Consider the following 20,878-nt stretch of genomic DNA (forward strand, 5'->3'; position numbering starts at 1 on the left):
CGTGGCTGGAAACTGCCCAGCAGAAAAGGGCCTGGGGGTGTTGGCAGACAGCCAGCTGAGCATGAGCCAGGGTGTACCCAGGTGGTTAGGAAGACCTCCACCATCCTGGCCTGGATCAGAAGGGCTGTGAGCAGCAGGAAGTGATTGTCTCTCTGGCCCCAGCACTGGGGAGACTGCATCTCAAGTGCTGTGTTTGGCTTTGGGCATCACAGTATGAGAAAGTCACTGAGGTGCTGGAGCAGGGAGAGAGAAGGGCAGCAAAGCTGGTGAGGAGATTGGAGAGCAGGTCTGGTGAGGAGAGGCTGAGGGAGCTGGGATTGCTTATTGTGAAGAAGAGAAGGATGAGAGGAGACCTCATTGATCTCTACATGGACCTGAAAAGAAATCAGTGAGGCCAATATTGGCCTCTGCTCCCAAGAAACCAATGACAGGACAAGAGGAAATGCCCTGAAATTGTACCAGGGGAGATTTAGGTTGGAGAGGAGGAAAAATCTCTTTGCTTCAAGAGTGCTCAGGCATTGGAGCAGGCTGCCCAGGGGGGTGGGAGAGTCACTGTCCCTGGATGTATTCCAGAAATGAGTAGAGGTGGCACTCTGGGCCATGGTCTGGTGGTCATGGAGATGTGGGTAGAAGGTTGGACTTGATGATCTTGGAGGTCTTTTCCAACCTTAGTGAGTCTGTCTGTGAAACCCTGTGGCATACCAGCAGCACTCAGGGACTGAGAACACAACTCCCATTGGGATACATCCCCAGGGCTCAAGTCTCCTCCTAAGGCAGCTCTGAACCCTCAGCTGCAGTTCAAAGGCTCTGCTTCAAGCAGGGCAATGTTCCTCCTGCCCACAGCTGCCAGCTGAATTTGGGGGTTTCCCAACCCAAACTCTTCTCTGATTGGATCAACTCTGCCAGGAGCAGCAGGTTCCACAGTCCTGATGCTTCACATCTCAAACCCCCCAAATTCTATAGCTGCAGCTCAAGGGAGCTGCAAGGGAGCTGACAGCTTTGTGCCTCTGGATTCCTGTTTCAGCACTTGGAGAAGATTTTAACATTTCCCAAACTATTAGAACCTCCTAAACCTCCCTAAACATGCTTTAAAAGCTCTGTTTGAAGACTTGAGGATTTGAAGGAGTTTTCTTTGGCACTCAAAATGCTTTGTAAAAAATGGCTTTAAAATGATGCAAATCTCTCTGAAAATCATTCAAAGGGCCTGAAAAGAATCAAAATCTTGTTAAAAAAAAAATCAAATATCCACAAAAATAATCAAAATGTCTTCAAAACTCACTAAAAGGGCCTGGAATGAATAAAGATACTTCAAAAATCATTGAAAGGGCCTGGGAATAATGAAAATACCTCAAAAATCATTAGAAAAACCCTAAAAATGGTCTAAATATCTCCCAAAAAATCATTGAAAAGGCCTGAAAATGATCAAAATGTCTTCAGTAATCATCAAAAATAAGATTAAAATACTCAAATGACTCAAAGTCATTCAAAATGTCTGAGGCTAAGCAAAGTCTCCCCAAACCCCAACAAAATCATCCCAAGATAAGGCAAGTCGCTTCAAAAGGAAGGAAAAGGGGCTGGAAATAATCCCCAGAGCTTCGGGAAATGCTTAAAAGTGCCAAAACCAATCTAAACCAATTCCAGAACCTCATCCCCATGGCTGCCAAGCTCCTGCAAACTGATTCTGCAGAGCTCTCAGCCAGGCTCTGGCTTCTTGCAGTCTTCAACATCCTTCCGAAATGCTGCAAAAGGCTGAAAACTGCCGGAAAAGTCCTCAGCACCTGCTGGAAACTCTGGAAGGTGACAGAAAAGCTCTTCCCGAGCCGTTCAGATCCCCTGGAGCTGCCCCAAGCCCCCTCGGGAGACATCGAAATCTCTTTGCAAGAGTTTGGGGGAGACTGGGAGGAGGTTTTGGGTTCCCAAACCTGCAGAGAATCCTCAGCGAAAAAACTTCTCCGAAGCTCTGCAGAGCTCCTGGAAACCTCTGCGCAGCCTTTCCGAGCTGAGCCAAAGCTCCTGGGAGCTGTGCGCAGCTGCTGGGTCAGAGCTGTTGCGCAGCTGCTGTGCCCCAGCCCTGCCCCCGCAGCGCAGCTCAGCCCAGACGGCGCCGCCCTGGCTGAGAGCTGCACCTCCCGGCATGCCCCGCGCGGAGCCAGGGCCGCAGCTCCCCGCTGGGTCTTGGAGGCGTGGTTGGGGTAATCCGGCATCTCTGATTGGCTGCGGCTGCCCGGGCGTGGGCGGGGCTTCCTCTGCGGCCCCAGCCCCCGCCTGGGCTGGGCTGCAACGTGGGCGGTTCGGGGCCTCCATTGCATCGCTCTCTGCTCGCCCAGGCTGCCAGGAGGCTGCAGGGGACGGCAGTCGGCAGCTGCCTCTGCTCCGAGCTCTTGGTCCTTCCTCTTCCTGCTGCTGTGCGCCCCTTTGGCCTGGGCTGTGGGGTAGGTGTGGGCAGGTGCGGGGCAGAGTGGGGGCTGCTGGTGTGGGGATCCCTTGGGGCTTGGGGGAGCGGCTCGTGGGGTTGGCATTGGGATGGCCGTGGAGCTGGGCTTGAGGAGGGCTCGGTGAGGTGTGGGGCTGGTGTGGGTGGGGCTGTGGGGGGTGGTTGCTGGGGGCTGTGGAGTTGTGGGGGCGTGTGTGAGGTTGGGTGGGGGCTTGGGGTCGGAGAGGGGCGTGTGAGGGGCTGGTGAGGAGCCCGTGGGGCTGTGTGGGTTTGGTGGTAGGAGTTGTTGGTGGTGAGGGAGGCTGTGTGTGGGTGTGGTGTGGGTCGGGGTGGTGAGGCTTGGAGTGGGGAGTGGTGGGGTGGTGCGAGGGGGTGGGTGCGGTTGTGGGGAGCTGTGTGTGGGTCTGGGTCGGGGTGGGTGTGTTTGTGGGTTCGTTGTGGTGCTGTGCTGCTGCCTCCCCCTGGTGGGGGCAGCTGCAGGCCCCCTTTGGCTGCTGCTGTGTTGCAGGCGGAGCCATTGGTGGGCTGCAGGGGCTGTCCCTGGCCCTGTGTCCCTGTGTCCCTGTGCTGGGGGCTGGGCTGGCAGCAGAGCTGAGGTGGCAGCGGCGCTGTGGGGGCTGCTGTGTGCAGGAGAGGTGGTGGTGAGCGTGGGGTGTGGCTTGCAGCAGAGGCTGCTGTGGGGGGTGTGTGGGGGAGCCCTGGGGGTTTGGAGGCTTTGTGGTGGCAGGTGCCGGGCGGCTGCTGTGCTGAAGGGCAGCGGCTGGGCTGAGGGCCAGGCGCGGGGGGGAGCTGTGGGCAGGCTGTGTGCTGGGTGCCGTGGGGGTGTCAGGCGTGGGTGCTGTGCTGAGCCTGAGCTTGGGAGCGCCTGGGGCTGGTGTCAGCTGTGGGGCGGTTTGGCTGTGCTGGGGGTGGTGGCATCCAAGGCCTCTGTGCCCCCCAGCCCCTTCCTGTGGGGCTCTGCTGTGCCCTTGTGCCAGGGGTGCCTCTGCCTGCCCTCGGGCACAGGGCTGTGTCCATCTCTCTGCAGGCCTCTCTCTGACCCCAGCTGGGCTCTGCCTTTTGTCCCTGCCCTCAGGAAGCTAAGCCTCTGTGCCCAGTGTGCCCAGCTTGCCCCTTTGGCTACTTGCAGCTGGCAGTGGTGCCCTGCCCCCAGCCAAGCCCGGTGGGTGCACAGCAGCACCTTGGCAGCCTGGATGGGAGCCTGGGGTGGTGCTGAGCTCTCTGCTGGTTATTCTCTGCCCTCTCTTTGCCTTCTCCCCTCTCTCCTCAGCTGCTCTCATCCCTGCACAAGCTGCAGGACATCTCCTTGAGCACTGCCGTTGCTGGGGGTGTCCAAGGAAGAGTCCAGTGGGGTCCAGCAGTGGCTTGGTGCTGGACTCAGCTTGGCTTGGCCACAGAGCAGCTCAGAGCCTGGCCTGGCCTGGTCTGTGAGCCCAGGGCTTGGGGCTGGGGTGGCCTCCTGGGCAGGAGCCCCCATTTGGAGAGGAAGGCTACCGGTGAGAGGAGGCCAGGAGGTGGGGGGGGTACCCCCAGGGCAATGGGGTCCCCAGCTTGGGTGGCACTGGAGGAGTGCCCAGCTGGAGTGGGTTGGGAAGAACAGGAGGGTCCCCAAATGTTGCTGCCCCCCAAGTCTTCTTGCCCCCAGGTCAGGCAGGGTCCCAAATGGCACTGCCATGCGCCCAGCCCCCCAGAATCCCTCTACAGTCCCCCCCAGTGCTGGGTCCCTTGGGGGTGGGGGAGTCCTTTCCTGCTGCCTGGGTGTTGGGGACCATTGTTGGTTCCTTTGGGAGAGCTTTGGGGTGCAGGGAGGTAACTGAGGGTGCCAGGGAGGCATTTTGAGCTCTCAGGCTGCTGTTGTGGTTTCCCTGGGGGCATTTTGGGCTCCTCCTGCTTGTGGCAGGGTGCAGCATGGGCTGCCTGGGGTGGCACAGGTAGTTGGGGGAGGCTGTTTGGGGGGTTCAGGGCTTTATCCCCCCCCAGACTGCCAATGTCTGCATCTGCCTGTGCTGGGCCAGCAGCCAGGGGTGCTCCTGCCTCAGCCCTTGGGCTGGCAGCACAATGCCTGCCTCTGGTGCTGGGCCTTCTGCAGAGCTGGGCAGAGAGGTAAAGGAGGTGTCAGAACCACCCCAAACCCACAGCCCCCCTGCCCAGAACACCCCTCCAAGGCCTCTGTGCTCTGCAAATCTCTTGAGGCACAAAGATTCCCTGGGGGGTTGCAGAGTGATTCTCAGTTTCTCTGTAGGCCTCCTGAGCACAGAAAGGCTCAGGGCAGGAGGAGCTTTTGCTGTGTGGCTGCAGGCTGAGAGCTGTGCAGAGCTTTTATCAGCTGTGCTGGCAGGAAGCATGGTCAGAAGCAGACTGCTGTGCTGCAGCTGCTCTGCCTCTGGGGAAATGCTTGCTGGCAGGCAGCCAAATGAGGCTGAGCTGTTGAGTGTCTGCCTGTGGCTGAGGAACTGCATTGACTTGGACTGAAAGGTTTGGCTTGGCCTGGGGGCAGCCTGTTGTTGATGGTTTTGGTGGTGAGAAGTCCTGCAGCTTCCTTGGAGGAGCTTCAGCAGAAGCCAAAGCAATTCCCTTGCTGCTGTTTGCTGTGCAATGAGCTGGGAAGGGAAGGAAATGATTGCTGCAAGTGAGCAAAGCAATTGCAGTGCTCTGCAAGTCTCAGCAGTGCTGTGTCCAGCAGGGCCAGGGCAGGGATTGTCCTCCTGTCCTGGGCCCTGGGGAGGCCACACCCCTCAGATGCTGGGGTGAGTTTTGGGCCCCTGACTCGAAGAAGGACTTTGAGGGTCTGGAGCAGGTGCAGAGAAGGGCAACAAAGGTGTGGAAGGGTCTGGAGAGCAGGGCTGGTGAAGAGCAGGTGAGGGAGCTGTGGGTGTTTAGTGTGGAGAAGAGGAGGCTGAGGGGAGCCCTCCTTGGCTTCTGGAGCTCCTTGCAAGGAGGCTGCAGTGAGGTGGGGGTTGGGCTCTTGTGCCTAGTCTCAGGTGGTAGAAGGAGAGCAATTGGCCTGAAATTGTGGCAGGGGAGGCTTAGGTTGGAGAGGAGGAGGAATGAGTTTGGTGCCAGAGTGGTCAGGGCCTGGCAGAGGCTGCCCAGGGAGGCAGTGGAGTGGCCATGGCTGGAGGTGTTGCAGCAAGGTGTGGCCATGGGGCCATGGTTTGGTGTCCCTGGTGGTGTTGGGGCTGGCAGTTGGCCTCAGTGCTGAGAGAGGTCTTTTGCAGGCCAGGCAATTGTGTGGCTGTGTGAGGAAGCTGCCCCAGAGCAAATGCATCTTAGGTGCTGAAGGTGCTGGGAAGAATGGGAAATGGGAGAGAGTCCTGTGGAGAGGGGAAAGGTTTGGGTTTTGCCTCTGGGCTCATAGTCTGCCCTTGGAAGTGCCTGGGATTCTTTCAAGCAGTGCTGTCAGCTGGAGCCTTCTGGGGTCAGTTGGTGGTGTGCTGAGAGGGCCAAAGGGAGGAGAGGCTTGGGAAGAGAAGTGGTGAGCAGGAAGCTTGTTGGGTTGTGGGTGGCCAAGGGGTGTGGGTGTGGCTGAGAGGTGTGGAGTGCAGGAGAGCCTTCAAGGCCTTGTGGTGTTGCTGGAGCTGTGGGCTGAGGAAGTGCTGCTGCCAGGCAAGGGCTTGAAGGAGGTTGAAAGTCAAGTGGTGTGGATGGCTTGGTGTGGGGAAGTGTTTGGTTTCTTGTGGCCAAGTCAAGCTTTCCTTGTGCAGGAGGAGAGTGAGAGCCTGGGCTTTGCAATCCCTGGGGCCCTGGAGCCCTTCTGGAGTGGTTTTCTTCTGCAGAGCTTTGCAGCCCAGCTGCAGGTCTGCTGTTGCTGGAAGCTGTTGCTGGTTGTTTTGTGCAGCCTTGGGTGTTGGATCAGTGTCTTGGCTGAGTTTGGTCCTTTCTCTTGTGGCCAAGTTGAGGTCCCTTTGGTTTTGGCAGCTGAGCACAGGTTGAGGCTTTTGCTGCAATGGTTTTTGTGCTGGCAGCATTGTGTGCTGCCAGCTGGAGTGCTGTGTGCAGCTGTGGTGCCCCCAAGAGGGGCAGGAGGTTGAGCTGTTGGAGGGGGTGTGTTGGAGGTAATGGGGGTGGTGGGAGGGCTGTGGCAGCTCCCCTGTGGGGGTTGGCTGTGAGAGTTGTGTCTGTGGAGGGTGGAGAGGATAAGGCTGTGGGGAGAGGTTGGAGCAGCCTTGTGGTAGCTGCTGGGGGCTGCAGGAGAGCGGTGGAGGGACTTTTGTGAGGGGCTGGGAGTGATGGGCTGAGGGGGACTGGATTGAAGGTTGAGGAGGGCAGATTTGGAGTGGAGCTTGGGAGGCAATAGTTTGGAGTGGGGGTGGTGAGAGCCTGGAGCAGGTTGGCCAGGGAGGTGCTGGCTGCCCCTTCCCTGGAGGTGCTGAGGGTGAGGTTGGATGAGGGCTTGAGCAGCCTGGTGTGGTGGAAGGTGTCTGTGGGCATGGCAGGGGGTTGGAGCTGTCTGCTCTTTGGGGTCCCTTCCAGTCCAAAGCATTCTCTGAATGCTTCAATTTGGACACTTAGCAGAAGTGCAATGAAGGGAACTTGAAATAAGCAAAGTTGTGACACTGGCTCTGAGCCTGGGGGCCTGGGAGTGGGCTTGGGAAGTGGTTCTGATGTTATTTTCTGGCTCTTCAGCTTGGTATCTGGGTGTGAGCTTGGAAAGGGGTTCTGACCTTAGTTGCTGGCTCTGGGCTTCGGGTGTGGTTCCTGACCTCAGGGCCTGTCTCTGAGGTCAGGGGTTGGTTCTTGAGCTTGGGAAGTGGTTCTGACCTTTCTGTCTGGCTCTTGAGCTTGTGGGGGCTGGCTCTGGAGCTTGGTTCTGACCTTTGTTGTTGGTACTGGAGCTTGGGGGCTGGTTCCTGAGGTTGGAAAGTGGTTCTGACCTTACTTGCTGGCTTGGGAGCTGTTTCTTGAGCTTGCAGAGTCCCCTTTTGCAGAGGGACCTCGACAGACTGGACAGATGGGCAGATTCCAATGGGATGGCATTCAACAAGTCCAAGTGCCGAGTGCTGCACTTTGGCTACGGCAATCCCATGCAGAGCTATAGGCTGGGGTCGGAGTGGCTGAGAGCTCCCAAACAGAGAGGGACCTGGGGGTGCTGATCGACAGCCACCTGAATATGAGCCAGCAGTGTGCCCAGGTGGCCAAGAGGGCCAATGGCATCCTGGCCTGCATTAGGAATAGTGTGGCCAGCAGGAGCAGGGAAGTCATTGTGCCCTGTACTCTGCATTGGTTAGGCTGCACCTTGAGTCCTGTGTCCAGTTCTGGGCCCCTCAGTTTAAGAAGGACATCGAAACACTTGAGCGTGTCCAGTGAAGGGCAACAAGGCTGGGGAGAGGCCTTGAACACAGCCCTATGAGGAGAGGCTGAGGGAGCTGGGATTGTTTAGCCTGGAGAAGAGGAGGCTCAGGGGTGACCTCATTGCCCTTTACAACTACCTGAGGGGTGGTTGTGGCCGGGAAGGGGTTGGCCTCTTCTCCCAGGCAAGCAGCACCAGATCAAGGGGACACAGTCTCAAGCTGTGCCAGGGGAGGTTTAGACTCGAGGTGAGGAGGAAGTTCTTCACCGAGCGAGTCATTCATCATTGGAATGGGCTGCCCAGGGAGGTGGTTGAGTCACCGTCCCTGGAGGCGTTCAAGGGGAGATTGGACGTGGCACTTGGTGCCGTGGTCTAGTCATGGGGTCTGTGTTGATAGGTTGGACTCGATGATCCTCGAGGTCCTTTCCAACCTAAGTTCTACTGTGATACTGTGATTGGGGTCTGGGTGTGAGCTTAGGAAGTGGTTCTGATGTTAGTTGCTGGTTCTGGAGCTTGGGGGCTGGTTCTTGAAGTTGGGGCCTGGCTGTGAGCTTGGCAAGTGTTCTGACCTTAGTTGCTGGCTCTTGAGCTTGGGGTCTGGTTGTGAGCTTGGAAAGGGGTTTTGACCTTAGTTGCTGGCTTTGGGCTTGGGGTGTGGTTCTTGATCTCAGGGCCTGTCTCTGAGGTCAGGGACTGGTTCTTGAGCTTGGGGGCTGGCTGTGAGCTTAGGGGCTGGCTCTGAGCTTGGAAAGTGGTTCTGACCTTACTGTCTGGCTCTTGAGCTTGTGGGGGCTGGCTCTGGAGCTTGGCTCTGACCTTTGTTGCTGGTACTGGAACCTGGGAGCTGGTTCCTGAGGTTGGAAAGGGTTCTGACCTTAGTTGCTGGCTTGGGAGCTGTTTCTTGAGCTTGGGGTCTGGGTGTGAGCTTGGGAAGTGGTTCTGACCTTAGTTGCTGGCTCTTGAAATTGGGGGCTGGCTGTGAGCTTGGGAAGTGGTTCTGACCTTAGTTGCTGGCTCTTGAAATTGGGGGCTGGCTGTGAGCTTGGGAAGTGGTTCTGAGCTTGGGGGCTGGCTCTGAGCTTGGAAGTGTTCTGACCTTAGCTGCTGGTTCTTGAGCTTGGGAAGTGGTTCTGATTTTATTTTCTGGCTCTCCAGCTTTGGGTCTGGGTGTGAGCTTGGAAAGGGGTTTTGACCTTAGTTGCTGGCTCTGGGCTTGGGGTGTGGTTCCTGACCTCAGGGCCTGTCTCTGAGGTCAGGGCCTGGTTCCTGAGCTTGTAAAGTGGCTCTGACCTTGGTTGCTGGCTCTGGAGCTTGGTTCTGGCCTTAGTTGCTGGTTCTTGAGCTTGGGAAGTGGTGCTGATTTTACTTTCTGGCTCTTGAGCTTGGGGTCTGGGTGTGAGCTTAGGGACTGGCTCTGAGCTTGCAAAGTGGTTCTGACCTTTCTGTCTGGCTCTTGAGCTTGTGGGGGCTGGCTCTGGAGCTTGGCTCTGACCTTTGTTGCTGGTAGTGGAGCTTGGGGGCTGGTTCCTGAGGTTGGAAAATGGTTCTGACCTTACTTGCTGGCTTGGGAGCTGTTTCTTGAGCGTGGGGTCTGGGTGTGAGCTTAGGAAGTGGTTCTGACCTTAGCTGCTGGTTCTGGAGCTTGGGAAGTGGTTCTGATTTTATTTTCTGGCTCTTGAGCTTGGGGTCTGGGTGTGAGCTTGGAAAGGGGTTTTGAGCTTAGTTGCTGGCTCTGGGCTTGGGGTGTGGTTCTTGACCTCAGGGCCTGTCTCTGAGGTCAGGGGATGGTTCTTCAGCTTGGTAAGTGATTCTGACCTTAGTTGCTGGCTTGAGAGCTGAGTCTGCACTTTTGATCTAGGTTCTGGACCTTAGTGGCTGGCTCTTGAGCTTGGGGGCTGGCTCTTGAGCTTATAATGTGGTTCTGACCTTATTTGCTTATTATTGTGGTTATTATTGTGGTTCTGACCTTATTTGGAGACTTGATGGGGTACTTGGTGCCATGGGTTAGTTGTTTGGGTGGGTTGGATTGGTTGATGGGTTGGACGTGATGATCTTGAAGGTCTCTTCCAACCTGGTTTGGTTTGGTTTGGTTTGGTGGCTTGTGAGTTTGGGGCCTGGGTGTGAGCTCTGGAGGTGGCTCTCAGCTTGGGAAGTGTTCTGACCTTAATTGCTGGTTCTTGAGCTCAGGGGCTGGCTGTGAGCTTGGGAAGTGGTTCTGATCTTAGCTGCTAGTTCTTGAGCTTGGGGCCTGGATGTGAACTTAGGAGCTGGCTCTGAGCCTGGGGGCTGGTTTTGCATTTCTGATCTGGATTCTTGTGCTTGGGAGCTGACTCTGACCTTAGTTGCTGGTTCTTGAGCTTAGGGGCTGGGTGTGAGCTTGGCCCCTGCCTTGAATTTAAAATGTGAGAGTTCAGGCAGTTGGAAGTTGAAGCTGAGCTGCTTTGCACTGCAGTGCTTCAGAGTTTGTGGTGCTCCAAAGGCAGATCTCAAAGAGCTGCTGCAAGAGTTGAGCTGAAGTGGCACAGTGCCCTGCAGAGGCAAAAGCTTTTCCCTGCCAGTCAGCCATTGGAATCATCTCCCCAGGGCAGTGGTGGATTCCCCTGCAGGGCAGAGTTGGAAGGCTCAGCTTGGCAGGGGGCTGGGACAGCTCCTTTCCAGTCCAATGTCAGCTGGCAAGGTTGGAGCAGCTGAGCCTTGGGGTCCCTTGCAGCGTGGCATTGTGTGGCAGCAGAGCTGTGCTGCTGGTTTTGAGGGCACTTGGAAAGCTTCTGGAGCATTTGTGCAGAGTGTGCAAGACATCCCTGAGCCTAGCAACTCCCTCAGCTCTCTTCAGAATGAACTCTGCAGAGCTGGAAGAGCTTTCCAGGAATTTGGCAGAGGTTTGGAGGAGTTTGGAAGGGATTTTGGTTCTCCTCCTCCTTGTCCTCTTCCTTGTCCTCCTCTGCCTCATCTTTTTCCTCCTCTCCCAGGAAGCTGCACTTAGACTCCTAGAATCCTATGGTGGTTTGGGTTGTCAGGGAGCTGCAAAGGTGCTGCAGTTGAAGCCCCTCTGCAGTCAGCAGCGACATCCTGCACTAGCTCAGGTTGCCCAGAGCCCTGTCCAGCCTCACCTTGAACATCTGCAGGGCTAGGACTGTCGTGGATATGCCCTCAGAAATGCACGGCAGATCCATCAACGAAAAATATAAGTTTATTTATATATATACAAACTCTGTAACGGGGTATTTACAATCGCCCTTCACAGGTATCAATATTCGGTTAGTGGAACTATCTTTACAGAATGTTATGTATGGGCATTTAAACCAAAATGATTCACAGAACTTAGAATCTAAACTGAGTCAGAGAGTGGCGGGGGAGGGGTTGGTCAGTGACTGGCGACCCTCCACCCGGAGCAATATAAACGCTATCCTAAACGAAGCTCTACAAAGGGCTTGGCTTACTCACAAGCTGAGAACTTCGTGGAGTCTTTCCTCAGTAATGTTTATAATCCAGACAACGTGGCACGGATGTGCCGTAATAAGGAGGCAGGAAATGGCACTGGCCACGTGGCCGCACCGCGTGGCTCTGCTGTTCTCTCCCAGGATACAAAATTCCTCGCTCAGAGGGGGGGCAGTGGCAGGTCAGCAGCGCTGGTTCACACGGTCTACCAGGTTTTCTCCTACGATGGATCACACAGCGGTTGATCCCACGGAGTGCTGTCCACGGCACCGCACACAGCTGGGTGACGGTGGCAAAAGGACCACGAGGCCTCCCGAAGCACTGGCTGGCACGCACGCACACACAGGCTCCAACACCAAGGTGGGGGGGCTCATTTGCCAAACGACCCCTGTTTACCATTTGCCCCAGTGAATACTGGCCCAATAAGCATCCGTTGCCAATGCAAACATTAACCAATGAACTACCAGCTACCAAATATGGCCTGAGTATATGCTATACTCGGGGAAACAAACATATAGCCTGCCTCTAGTACTGCAGGGGTGAGACCACGCCCAGATAGGCTGTTTACCTGGACTCAGTGGCGCCAGGATTCCCCCTGCTGCCTCCAGAAAGGAGGGGGGACAAAGGAGGGTTAACACATACAGAAATATATTCTACCCAAATGTTTGGGGCACAATCCTGATCATAAGCATCCTTCACTACAAGGACCTCAAGCCCCTCCCTGGGCAACCTGTTGCAGTGTTCCAGCAGCCTCCTGGTGCAGAACTTGTTCCTCACCTCCAATCTCAATGTGCTCTGCTCTAGTTTGCAAAGCCTGCAGGGACAGGACCAGAGGCAATGGCTTCAAAGATTCCCTCTGCAGCCTTCTTGTAGTTCCCTTGAGGTACCAGAAGGTCACTCCTAGGTCTCCACAGAGTCTTCTCCTCTCCAGGCTGATCACCCCCAGCTCCCTCAGCCTGTCCTGGTAGCAGAGCTGCTCCAAGCCCCTGATCATTTTTGTGTCCCTCCTCTGGGCCTTCTCCATCAGGTCCATGTCCTTCCTTTGCTGAGGGCTCCAGAGCTGGCTGCAGTGCTGCAGGTGAAATCTCAGCAGAGCCAAGTGCCAGGATGGCCTCTGTCCATCTGTGGCCCTGCTGCTTTTGGTGCAGCCCAGGCTGCCCTTGGCCTTCTGGTCTGCAGGCTCCCCCTGTCTGTTCTTGTCCAGCTTCTTGTCCAGCAGCACCCCCCAGTGCTTTTCTGCAGGGCTGCTTCCTATCCCCTCCTCCCCCAGCCTGTCCTGATTGTGAGGATTGTGCCAGGCCAGGGGCAGGACCCTGCCCTTGCTCTTGTTGAAGCTCAGGAGGTTGCCCTGGGCCCCCTCTGCAGCTTGTCCCCTTGAGCTCCTCCACCTTGTTCTGCAGGGTATTGCCTTAGGTTTCAGAAGGCAGAGAGGCTATTTTTGAGCCTTGTGAAAGGAGTTGATGCCAAGCTGTGGCCAGAGGGTTGGATAGAATTGGGCAGTTTCCATGGCTGTGCTGTTCAGAGCTGCATCCTACAGTGCAAAGCATCAAATCCACAACAATCCATAGTGCGCCTGGGCCACGGGAGCCAAGCAACCTCCCTAGGCCAAAGCTTCCTCCAGAGCTCCACCAAAGCAGCCCAGAACCCCAGGCCCCAAATGCCTTCCCCCTCCCCCATGCCTCTCTGCCCCCCAAGAGCTGCAGTTACAGATTCTGGTAGGCAGCTCCCAGGTGAGCCAGGCTGCTGCAGGCCGCAGTTGGCAGCACTGCCAAGGCCTCAAAGCTCCTCTGCAGAGAGAGATCCCAGAAGCTGTTGCTGGGAGCAGAGAGGAAGGGCAAAGGAGGTTGGAGATCCTGTGCTGTTCCTTTGTAAAGAGTGGGTGCAGGCCTTGTGAGAATGAACTAAGCTAGATGACACTTTGTGGTGTAGCTGTGGACTCTGCTGTCCCTTCTGGAGGTCTCTACTCTCTGGTGTAAGACATCCCAGTGCCTTCCACCCAGCACAGGAATTCTCCTCCGTGCTCTCATCCACGGTTTTCTGTTGGCCCCTACGGCTTCCTTAGCCACAGCATTTCCCACTCCACCCTTCCAGCGGCAGTGGCAGTGGAGGTGGGGGACACAGGGCCATGGGACAGCCAAGGCAGCAGGGACATGGATGGGCTAGGAATGAGGGAAGGGCCTGGGAGTGGCCAGGCAGGAATTAGGCCTTGTGCCCCCAAGAAGGAGAGAGGATCCAGGGCCCAGGTGGCTAATATGTGTGCAGGGAATGGCAGAATGTGGCAGCATTTGAGGAGGTGAAAGGAGTGAATTGTGCTGCAGCTCTGCCTGTGTCAGCTGGGAGATGAACAGCAGCCCATGGGTGCTGTGCCCTCACATCCAACCTTATTTTCTCTTGGGGATGTGGAGTGGCAGTTCCAGGAGAACTACAAAGAGCAAACTGAGAGAAATGGTCAGGGAGAGAAGGAAGCCAAACCCTTTTCACTGAGTCTCTTTGGGCTGCAGGTGTGTGAAGGGTGCTGGAGGTGTGAGGTTTGGGCAGGAGCCAGAGACTCCTCCAGCATCCCAGTGAGGGCTGAAGAGGTTTAGCAAGAAGATGCCCAAGTCCCTTCCCCCTTTGCTACATCTGCAGAGATCATGAATCTCCCTTTGTGTGTGTCCTGAGGGCTGCTGTGATCTTCTGTTGGGGAGTGGGCAGCAGAGAGGTGTGTTCAGGGCAGAGCTGAGGACATAGTGGGTGTGGTGGGGGCAGGGCCAGGGAGGAGAGCTGGGACCAGAGCAAGATCTGCTGGCAAATGCAGCTGCAGGCAGCAGAGGCCTGGGCAGACAGTGGGAGGAAGCTTTAGGCAAGGCCTGAGAGAGGCTGTGTGGAGGCAGCTGTGTTGTGGTGCTGGCCTGCAGCTGTGTGCTGGGGGCTGTGTGCTGGGCAAGGAGCTGAGTCTGTACTTGCTGAGGCCTCCCATCTTGAGCAGCCCTGGCTGTGTGCTGTGGCTGTGCTGCTGGGCTTGGGAGCTGCCCCCAGCAAGGCTGAGCTGTGCTGCCTGGTCCTGGGCAGTGCTGAGCCATCCCTTCCAGGCTCCCCTCTGAGCCCTTTGCTTCTCTGTGGCAGGAGTTGTGTCCCTCTCTCTCCATCATCCCTGCCCCTGTGTGCTGTGGAAGAGCAGAGTTTGCAGAACTGCCCCTTGGAGCAGCCCAACAGGTAAGAAATCCAGAGTGGGGCAACAGCAGGACCCCAGCCCCCAGAAATCCAGAGTCCCAGGGCACCTTCCTGCCTCTTCCACCTCCTCCTGCCCGCCACATTACATCCCTCTAGGGGCTCTGAGACTCATCAGGTGTTGGTGTTTGGGAACTGCCCAGGCTTGTTGGGGACCATTTGTATGGCAGGAGGTGATGTTTGGGGTTGGGACATGGAGGGTGGTGGGAGAAGGTTGATGGTGGTTTGGTCTTTCATTGTTCAGTCCCTCTGCAGAGCCTTTCTATCCTCTAACTGACCAACATCTGCTCCTAACTTGGTGTCATCTGCAAACTTGCTCATGACTGACTCGAACCCCTCATCCAGATCATCAATGAAGATGTGAAGAGGTGGTTTGGTCTTCCTTGTTCAGTGCTGCTGCCTCCATTGTCTGAGCCAGTGGAGATCAAAGGACAGGGCCTGGGCCAGGAACCACCCTGCCAATGCCTCCAGGCTTGAGGAGAGTGGGACAAGACCACTTGTAAATCCCAGGGTACCTCAGGGCACTGATCACAGGAACCTGGGGTCTCAGCACAGGTATTAGAGGTCTCTGCCCACACTGTGGCAGAAACTGAAGGTTTGAGGTCCCCTCTGCATTCTCTCCTCCAGCTGGGTGTTGGGAGTCAGGGAGTGTCATGACCCGGGCAGGATCTGAGGGTTTGAGGTCCTGGGCTCAGGTGCTTCCATCTTCCTTATTGCTCAACTGTGACCCCTTCCTGCCACAGTATGGCCTCACAGAAGGACCCAGACAAGAGCTGGGAGGAGAAGCAGCACCCAGAGATCAAGTTGGAGAAACCAATGTGCAGTCCCAAGGGAGAGGAGAATGAGAAGGAAAAAGAGGAGAAGATGGAGGATGATGCTGAGAATGACAACTATGAAGAGGAGGATAATGATGGTGATGAGGGTGACCAGGATGAGGAGGAATGTATGGAGGAGGATGAAGCCAGAGCAGGTCCCTCAGTGTCACCCAAAGAGCTGAATCAGTGCCCTGAGTGTGGGCAGAGCTTCCCAGGTGGCTCAGAGCTAGTGAAGCACCACTGCCCACTACCTGGCTCCCGGCCCTTCATTTGTGGTGACTGTGGCAAGAGGTTCCGCTGGAACTCTGAGCTCATCCAGCACCGCCGCACCCACACTGGAGAGACGCCGTTCACCTGTGCTGACTGCGGACAGAGCTTCACCCAGCGTGGTAATCTCATCCAGCACCGCCGCACCCACACTGGAGAGAAGCCCTTCTTTTGTGACAGCTGTGGGAAGCGGTTCAGGCATATCTTTACTCTTAAGCAACACCACCTCAGCCACACCAGAGAGAAGGCCTTCAGCTGCAGGGACTGCGGCAAGAGCTTCAAACACAGCTCCACTCTCACCATCCATTGCCGCATCCACACTGGAGAGCATCTGTTCCCCTGTGCTGAGTGCAGCAAGAGCTTTACCACGAGTACTGCATTAATGCAGCACCAACTTATCCACAGCGGTGAGAAGCCGTAGAGCTGTGCCGACTGCGGCAAGAGGTTCACCAAGAAGGGAGATCTCACAGAGCACCGTGGTGTGCACACTGGCGAGAAGTCTTTCAGCTGTGCTGAGTGTGGCCAGACCTTCAGACATAGGAGCTCTCTCATTGAGCACCACCGCACCCACACCGGTGAGAAGCCTTTCACCTGTGCTGACTGTGGCAAGCGCTTCAGCCACAGGCACAATTTCATTGCTCATCGCCGCACCCACACTGGTGAAAAGCCCTACACTTGTGCTGATTGTGGCGAGAGTTTCAGCCGGCGGGGCACCCTCATTACTCACCGCCGCACCCACAGTGGTGAGAAGCCTTTCACTTGTGCTGATTGCGGTAAGCGCTTCACCCAGAAGGGCTCTCTCAACAAGCACCGCTACATCCACACCAGAGGGCAGCCTGCGCTGGAGGGGAGGCATAAATCCACCTAGAATCTGTTGGGTAATCATGACCCTTCTGAGAGGGCCTTTCCAGCACCAAAATCATCCCTTTTTCCTTTGCATTTCTCAGGGACTGGGGATACCAGCATCAACAAACACCTCCTGCCCTTCTGAACACCAATTATTGCTAATGAGAACAATTACAGTGTTGAGTCGGCACAGCTGGAGGTCCCAGTGGAGCTGGGCAGGGCTTTGCCACGGTCTGTCTGGTTCTTCCCTTATGCTTTGTGTCTCCCTGGGGTAAGAAATCCTCTGTCCATTGACCAATTGTCTCAATAAAACCCAAAAGTTACCCAAATCCTGTCTCTTTGCTTTTATTTCAGATATCCCTGCCACAATGCCCAAATTTTGGGGGCATTTGCTCCCAAGGGATGGGGTGGAGCTGTGTGCCCAGTTCAGGGAGGGGAAAATGAGTTTCTCAGAGGAGTCTTGAAGGGCATCTCAGAGGCATTCTTCAGGGGCTTTCAGGTGATCTTAGGTGTTTGGGATTTGGATGGTCCTGGGACTGACTTTTGGGATCTTTGGAGGGTGTAGGAGGAAGCTGATGGAGATCTTTGGAAGAACTCAGAAAGCTTCTGTTGGCTTTCCACTCTGGGGCTGGAACAAGTTGAAGAGCTGAGAAGAGGTTAATCTGCTTCTTCCCCCCAAAACAGAAGTGAGGGAAAAATAACACACACCCCCAAATCAAAAAACACTCTGGGTTGAGATAAGGACTTGAGACAATATCAACAGAGCTGAATCCAGATGAGATCACATAGTGCACACTGACCTGAGGCTGTTTGCAGAAAGAAGCACAGCAGTCAGCAGCAGCAGCCAGGAGTCAAACCCCTACAGCCTTCCCTCTCAGCAAAGAGCCAGCACCTGAGAGCCAGAACCCAACAGCAGCAACCAGAACAGGAAGCCTCTCATGTTGCAATCTGAACTTCAAGCCCTGTAGTACTTTGCTCCAGCCAGCACTGTCCCTGTGAAGGTGGCATGAGGCAGGATGGTGTGGAGTAATGGCAGCAAATTTTCAGCTTAACTTTTGATACTCCCAAGCCCTCATTCTGTGCCACCTGCACCATGCCCAGCAGCAATCAGCAGCACACCTCAGGCACTGTCCATTCTCACTCCACAGGAGGTCACTTTGCAGTACCCAGAGGGCTGCTCACTGCAGGTGCTCTGCAGCTCCACTCTGTTCCAGCACAGTCTGGATCAGTCCATTCCCAGTCCAAATGCTGCAAATGCTGGGGCTGTGTTTCCACCTCTGGAGCAATCTGAGTCCAGTGACTCCTTCCATACCTCCAAGTGAAAGCGAACTGTGGCTTGCATCCCAGTACTCAGCTTCCAACACATCCAGGTGTGGGGATCCTCCTGTCACACCAGAAACACAGATGGGTTCCACCCCTCGTGGTTCGGTGGTGTCAGAGCACTCTGGGCACCTGTATCTACTAAAGCTTTATCCTCTCATGGCTTCAACTTGCCAGGCCATTGGTTCTGTGCGGTCCAACAAATCAATTTGTCTCTCCCCTCCATCTGTTTGGAGGCCGAGGCCCTCTAAGTGCCAGGTGCTGCTCATTGGCCACAACAACCCCATGCAGTGCTACAGGCTGTGGTCAGAGTGGCTGGAGAGCAGCCAGGCAGAAAGCATCCTTGGTGGTACTGGTTGATAGTAGGCTGAACATGAGCCAGCAGTGCACCCAGGCAGCCAAGAAGGCCAATGGCATCCTGGCCTTTATCAGGAATAGTGTGGCCAGCAGGAGCAGGGAGGTCATTCTGCCCATGTTCACTGCACTGGTTAGGCCACACCTTGCGTACTGTGTCCAGTCCTGGGCCCCTCAGTTTAGGAAGAATGTTGACTTGCTGGAAGGTGTCCAGAGAAGGGCAACAAAGCTGGGGAGGGGTTTGGAGTACAGGTCCTATGAGGAGAGGCTGGGAGTTCTGATTTTGCTTAGCCTGGAGAAGAGGAGGCTCAGGGGAGACCTTATTGCTCTCTACAACTACCTGAAGGGAGGTTGTAAACAGGAGGAGGTTGGTCTCTTCTCTCAGGTAACCAGCACCAGAACAAGAGAACACAGTCTCAAGCTGCACCAGGGGAGCCTTAGACTGGATATTAGGAAGAAGTTCTTCATGGAGAGAGTGATTGCCCATTGGAATGTGCTGCCTGGGGAGGTGGTGGAGTTGCCATCATTGGGGGTGTTTAGGAGGAGACTTGATAGGTTGCTTGGTGCCATGGCTTAGTTGATTAGATGGTGTTGGATGATGGGTTGGATGTGATGATCTTGAAGGTCTCTTCCAACCTGGTTTATTCTATTCTATTCTATTCTAAGTGGACAGAACAAAGGGGTTGGTGTCTGAGAAAAAAGAAGTGCAGGGAATAAAAGGGTTGGTGCCTGAGCAAAAAGAAGGGCAGAGGAAAAAAGGGTTGGTGCCTGAGAATAAAGAAGCGCAGGAAGCACTAGAAAAAAAATCTTTGGTGCCCAAGAATCAAGCCCAGAGTATAAAAGGGCTGCTGCCTGAGAGAAAAGGGGAGCAGAGAAGAAAGAAGTGCACAGAATAACAGGGTTGGTGCCCAAGAAAAAGTAAGCACAGGGAATAAATGGGTTGGTGCCTGAGAAAAAAAAGAGCAGAAGAAAAATGTCTTGGTGCCCAAGAGATAGAAAGTGAAGAGAAAAAAAGGTTGATGCCTGAGAAAAAAGAGATGAAGAAAATAAATGTTCGGTGCCCGAGAAGAAAGAAGTGCAGAGAATAAAAGGGTTGGTGACTGAGAAAAGAGAAGTGCAGGGAATAAAACTGTGAGTGCCTGAGGAAAAAGGACAGAGAATAAAATTGTTGGTGTCCAAGAAATAAGATGTGCAGAGAAAAAAAGTGTTGGTGCCCAAGAAAAAGAAGTACAGAGAAAAATGTGTTGGTGCTGAAAGAAAACGAGAGCAGAGAATAAAATTGTTGGTGCCCAAGAAATAAGAAACACAAAGTAAAAAAGGGTCTGTGCACAAAAATAAGACTCTCAGAGATAAAAAGGGTTGGTGCCCAGGAAAAAGCAGCACAGGGAAAAAGGGTTAGTGCCTGATAAAAAAGAAGCCTAGAGGAAAAAAGGGTTGGTGTCCACAAAAAAAGAAGTGCAGAGAATTATAGGGTCAGTGTCCAAGAAAAGAGAAGTGCAGGGAAAAAAAGACTTGGTGTCCAAGAAAAGAGAAGTGCAGGGAAAAAAAGACTTGGTGTCCAAGAAAAAAGAAGTGCAGAGAAAAAAAGCATTGCTGCATGAGAAAAAAAGAAGTACAGAGGAAAAAAATGATTGGTGCCCGAGAAAAAAAGGAGCAGAGAATAAAATAGTTTGTGCCTGACAAATAAGAAGCTCAGAGAAAAAAAGAGCTGGTGCCTGAGAGAAAAGAAGCGCAGGGGAAAATAGGGTTGGTGCCTGAGAGAAAAGAAGTGCAGAGAAAAATGTGATGGTACCTGAAAGAAACCAAGGGCAGAGAACAAAATTTTTGGTGCCAAAGAAATAAGAAGCACAGGAAATAAAAGTGTTGGTGCCCAAGGAAAAAGAAGTGTGGAGAAAAAATGTGTTTGTGCCCAAGAGATAAAAAGTGAAGAGAAACAAAGGGTTGGTGCCCGAGTGAGAAGTGCAGAGGAAAACAGGGTTGGTGCCTGAGGAAACAGAAGTACAGAGGAAGAAACTGTTGGTGCCTGAGGGAAAAGAAGGGCAGAAGACAAAAGGTTTGGTGCCCAAGAAAAAAGAAGGGCAGAGAAAAAAGTGTTGCTGCCTGAGAAGAAAGAAGTACAGAGAAAAAAATGGTTGGTGCACAAAGGAAAAAGAAGCTCAGAGAAAAAAAGTGTTGGTGCCCAAGAGAAAAGAGGAGCAGAGTAGAAAAGGGTCTGTGCCCAAGAAAAAAGAAGTGCAGAGAAGAAAAATGTTGGCACCTGAGAGAAAAGAAGTGCTGAGGAAATAAGTGTTGGTGCTGGAGGCAAAAAAGTGTAGGGAAAAAAGGGTTGGTGTCCTAGAGAAAAGAAGCATAGAGATAAAAATGATTGGTGGCCAAGAAAAAAGAAGCACAGAGGAGAAAAGGCTGGTGCCCAAGGGAAAAGAAGTGCAGAGGGAAAAAAGGTTGGTGCTGGAGCAAAAAGAAGATGAGAGGAACAAAGGGTTGGTGCCCGAGAACAAAGCAGCACAGAAAATAAAGGTTGGTACCCAGAAGAAAAGAAGCACAGAGTAAAACCAGGGTGGTTCCCTAAAAAAACCAAGATCAGAGAAACAAAGTGTTGGTGCCTGAGGAAAAAGAAGGCCAGAGGAAAGAAGGGTTGGTGCCCAAGAAAAAGAAGTATAGAGAAAAAAGTGTTGGTGCCTGAGAAAAAAGAAGTGCAGGGAATAAAAGGGGAGGTGCCCAGAAAAAAGAAAGACAGAGGGAAAAAGGGTTGGTGGCTGAGCAAAAAGATACAGAAAGAATAGAAACAATGGGTGCTGAGAAACAAGAAGTGCAGGGAATAAAGGGGTTGGCGCCGGAGGAAAAGGAAGCACAGAGGAAAAAGAGTTGCTGCCTGAGAAAAAAAAAATAGTAGAGGAAAAAATG

The 20,878-nt window shown here is 54.2% G+C and overlaps 1 protein-coding gene across 1 annotated transcript in view; it reads left to right on the plus strand.

Annotated features, from left to right (window-relative positions):
• The first annotated feature begins 15,127 nt into the window (after positions 1–15,127).
• Positions 15,128–20,878, plus strand: part of LOC137454318 (zinc finger protein 850-like) — a 78,168-nt gene continuing 72,417 nt past the window's right edge. Inside the window, 1 exon segment of the mRNA XM_068164369.1 lies at positions 15,128–16,271. Within this exon segment, the coding sequence (XP_068020470.1) occupies positions 15,189–16,271 (1,083 nt within the window). The 5' untranslated portion in view covers positions 15,128–15,188.

Source organism: Melanerpes formicivorus, unplaced genomic scaffold (assembly GCF_026170545.1).
Source record: "Melanerpes formicivorus ecotype bairdi unplaced genomic scaffold, bMelFor1.0.p_v2 SCAF_80, whole genome shotgun sequence".
In the NCBI taxonomy this organism is placed as follows: domain Eukaryota; kingdom Metazoa; phylum Chordata; class Aves; order Piciformes; family Picidae; genus Melanerpes; species Melanerpes formicivorus.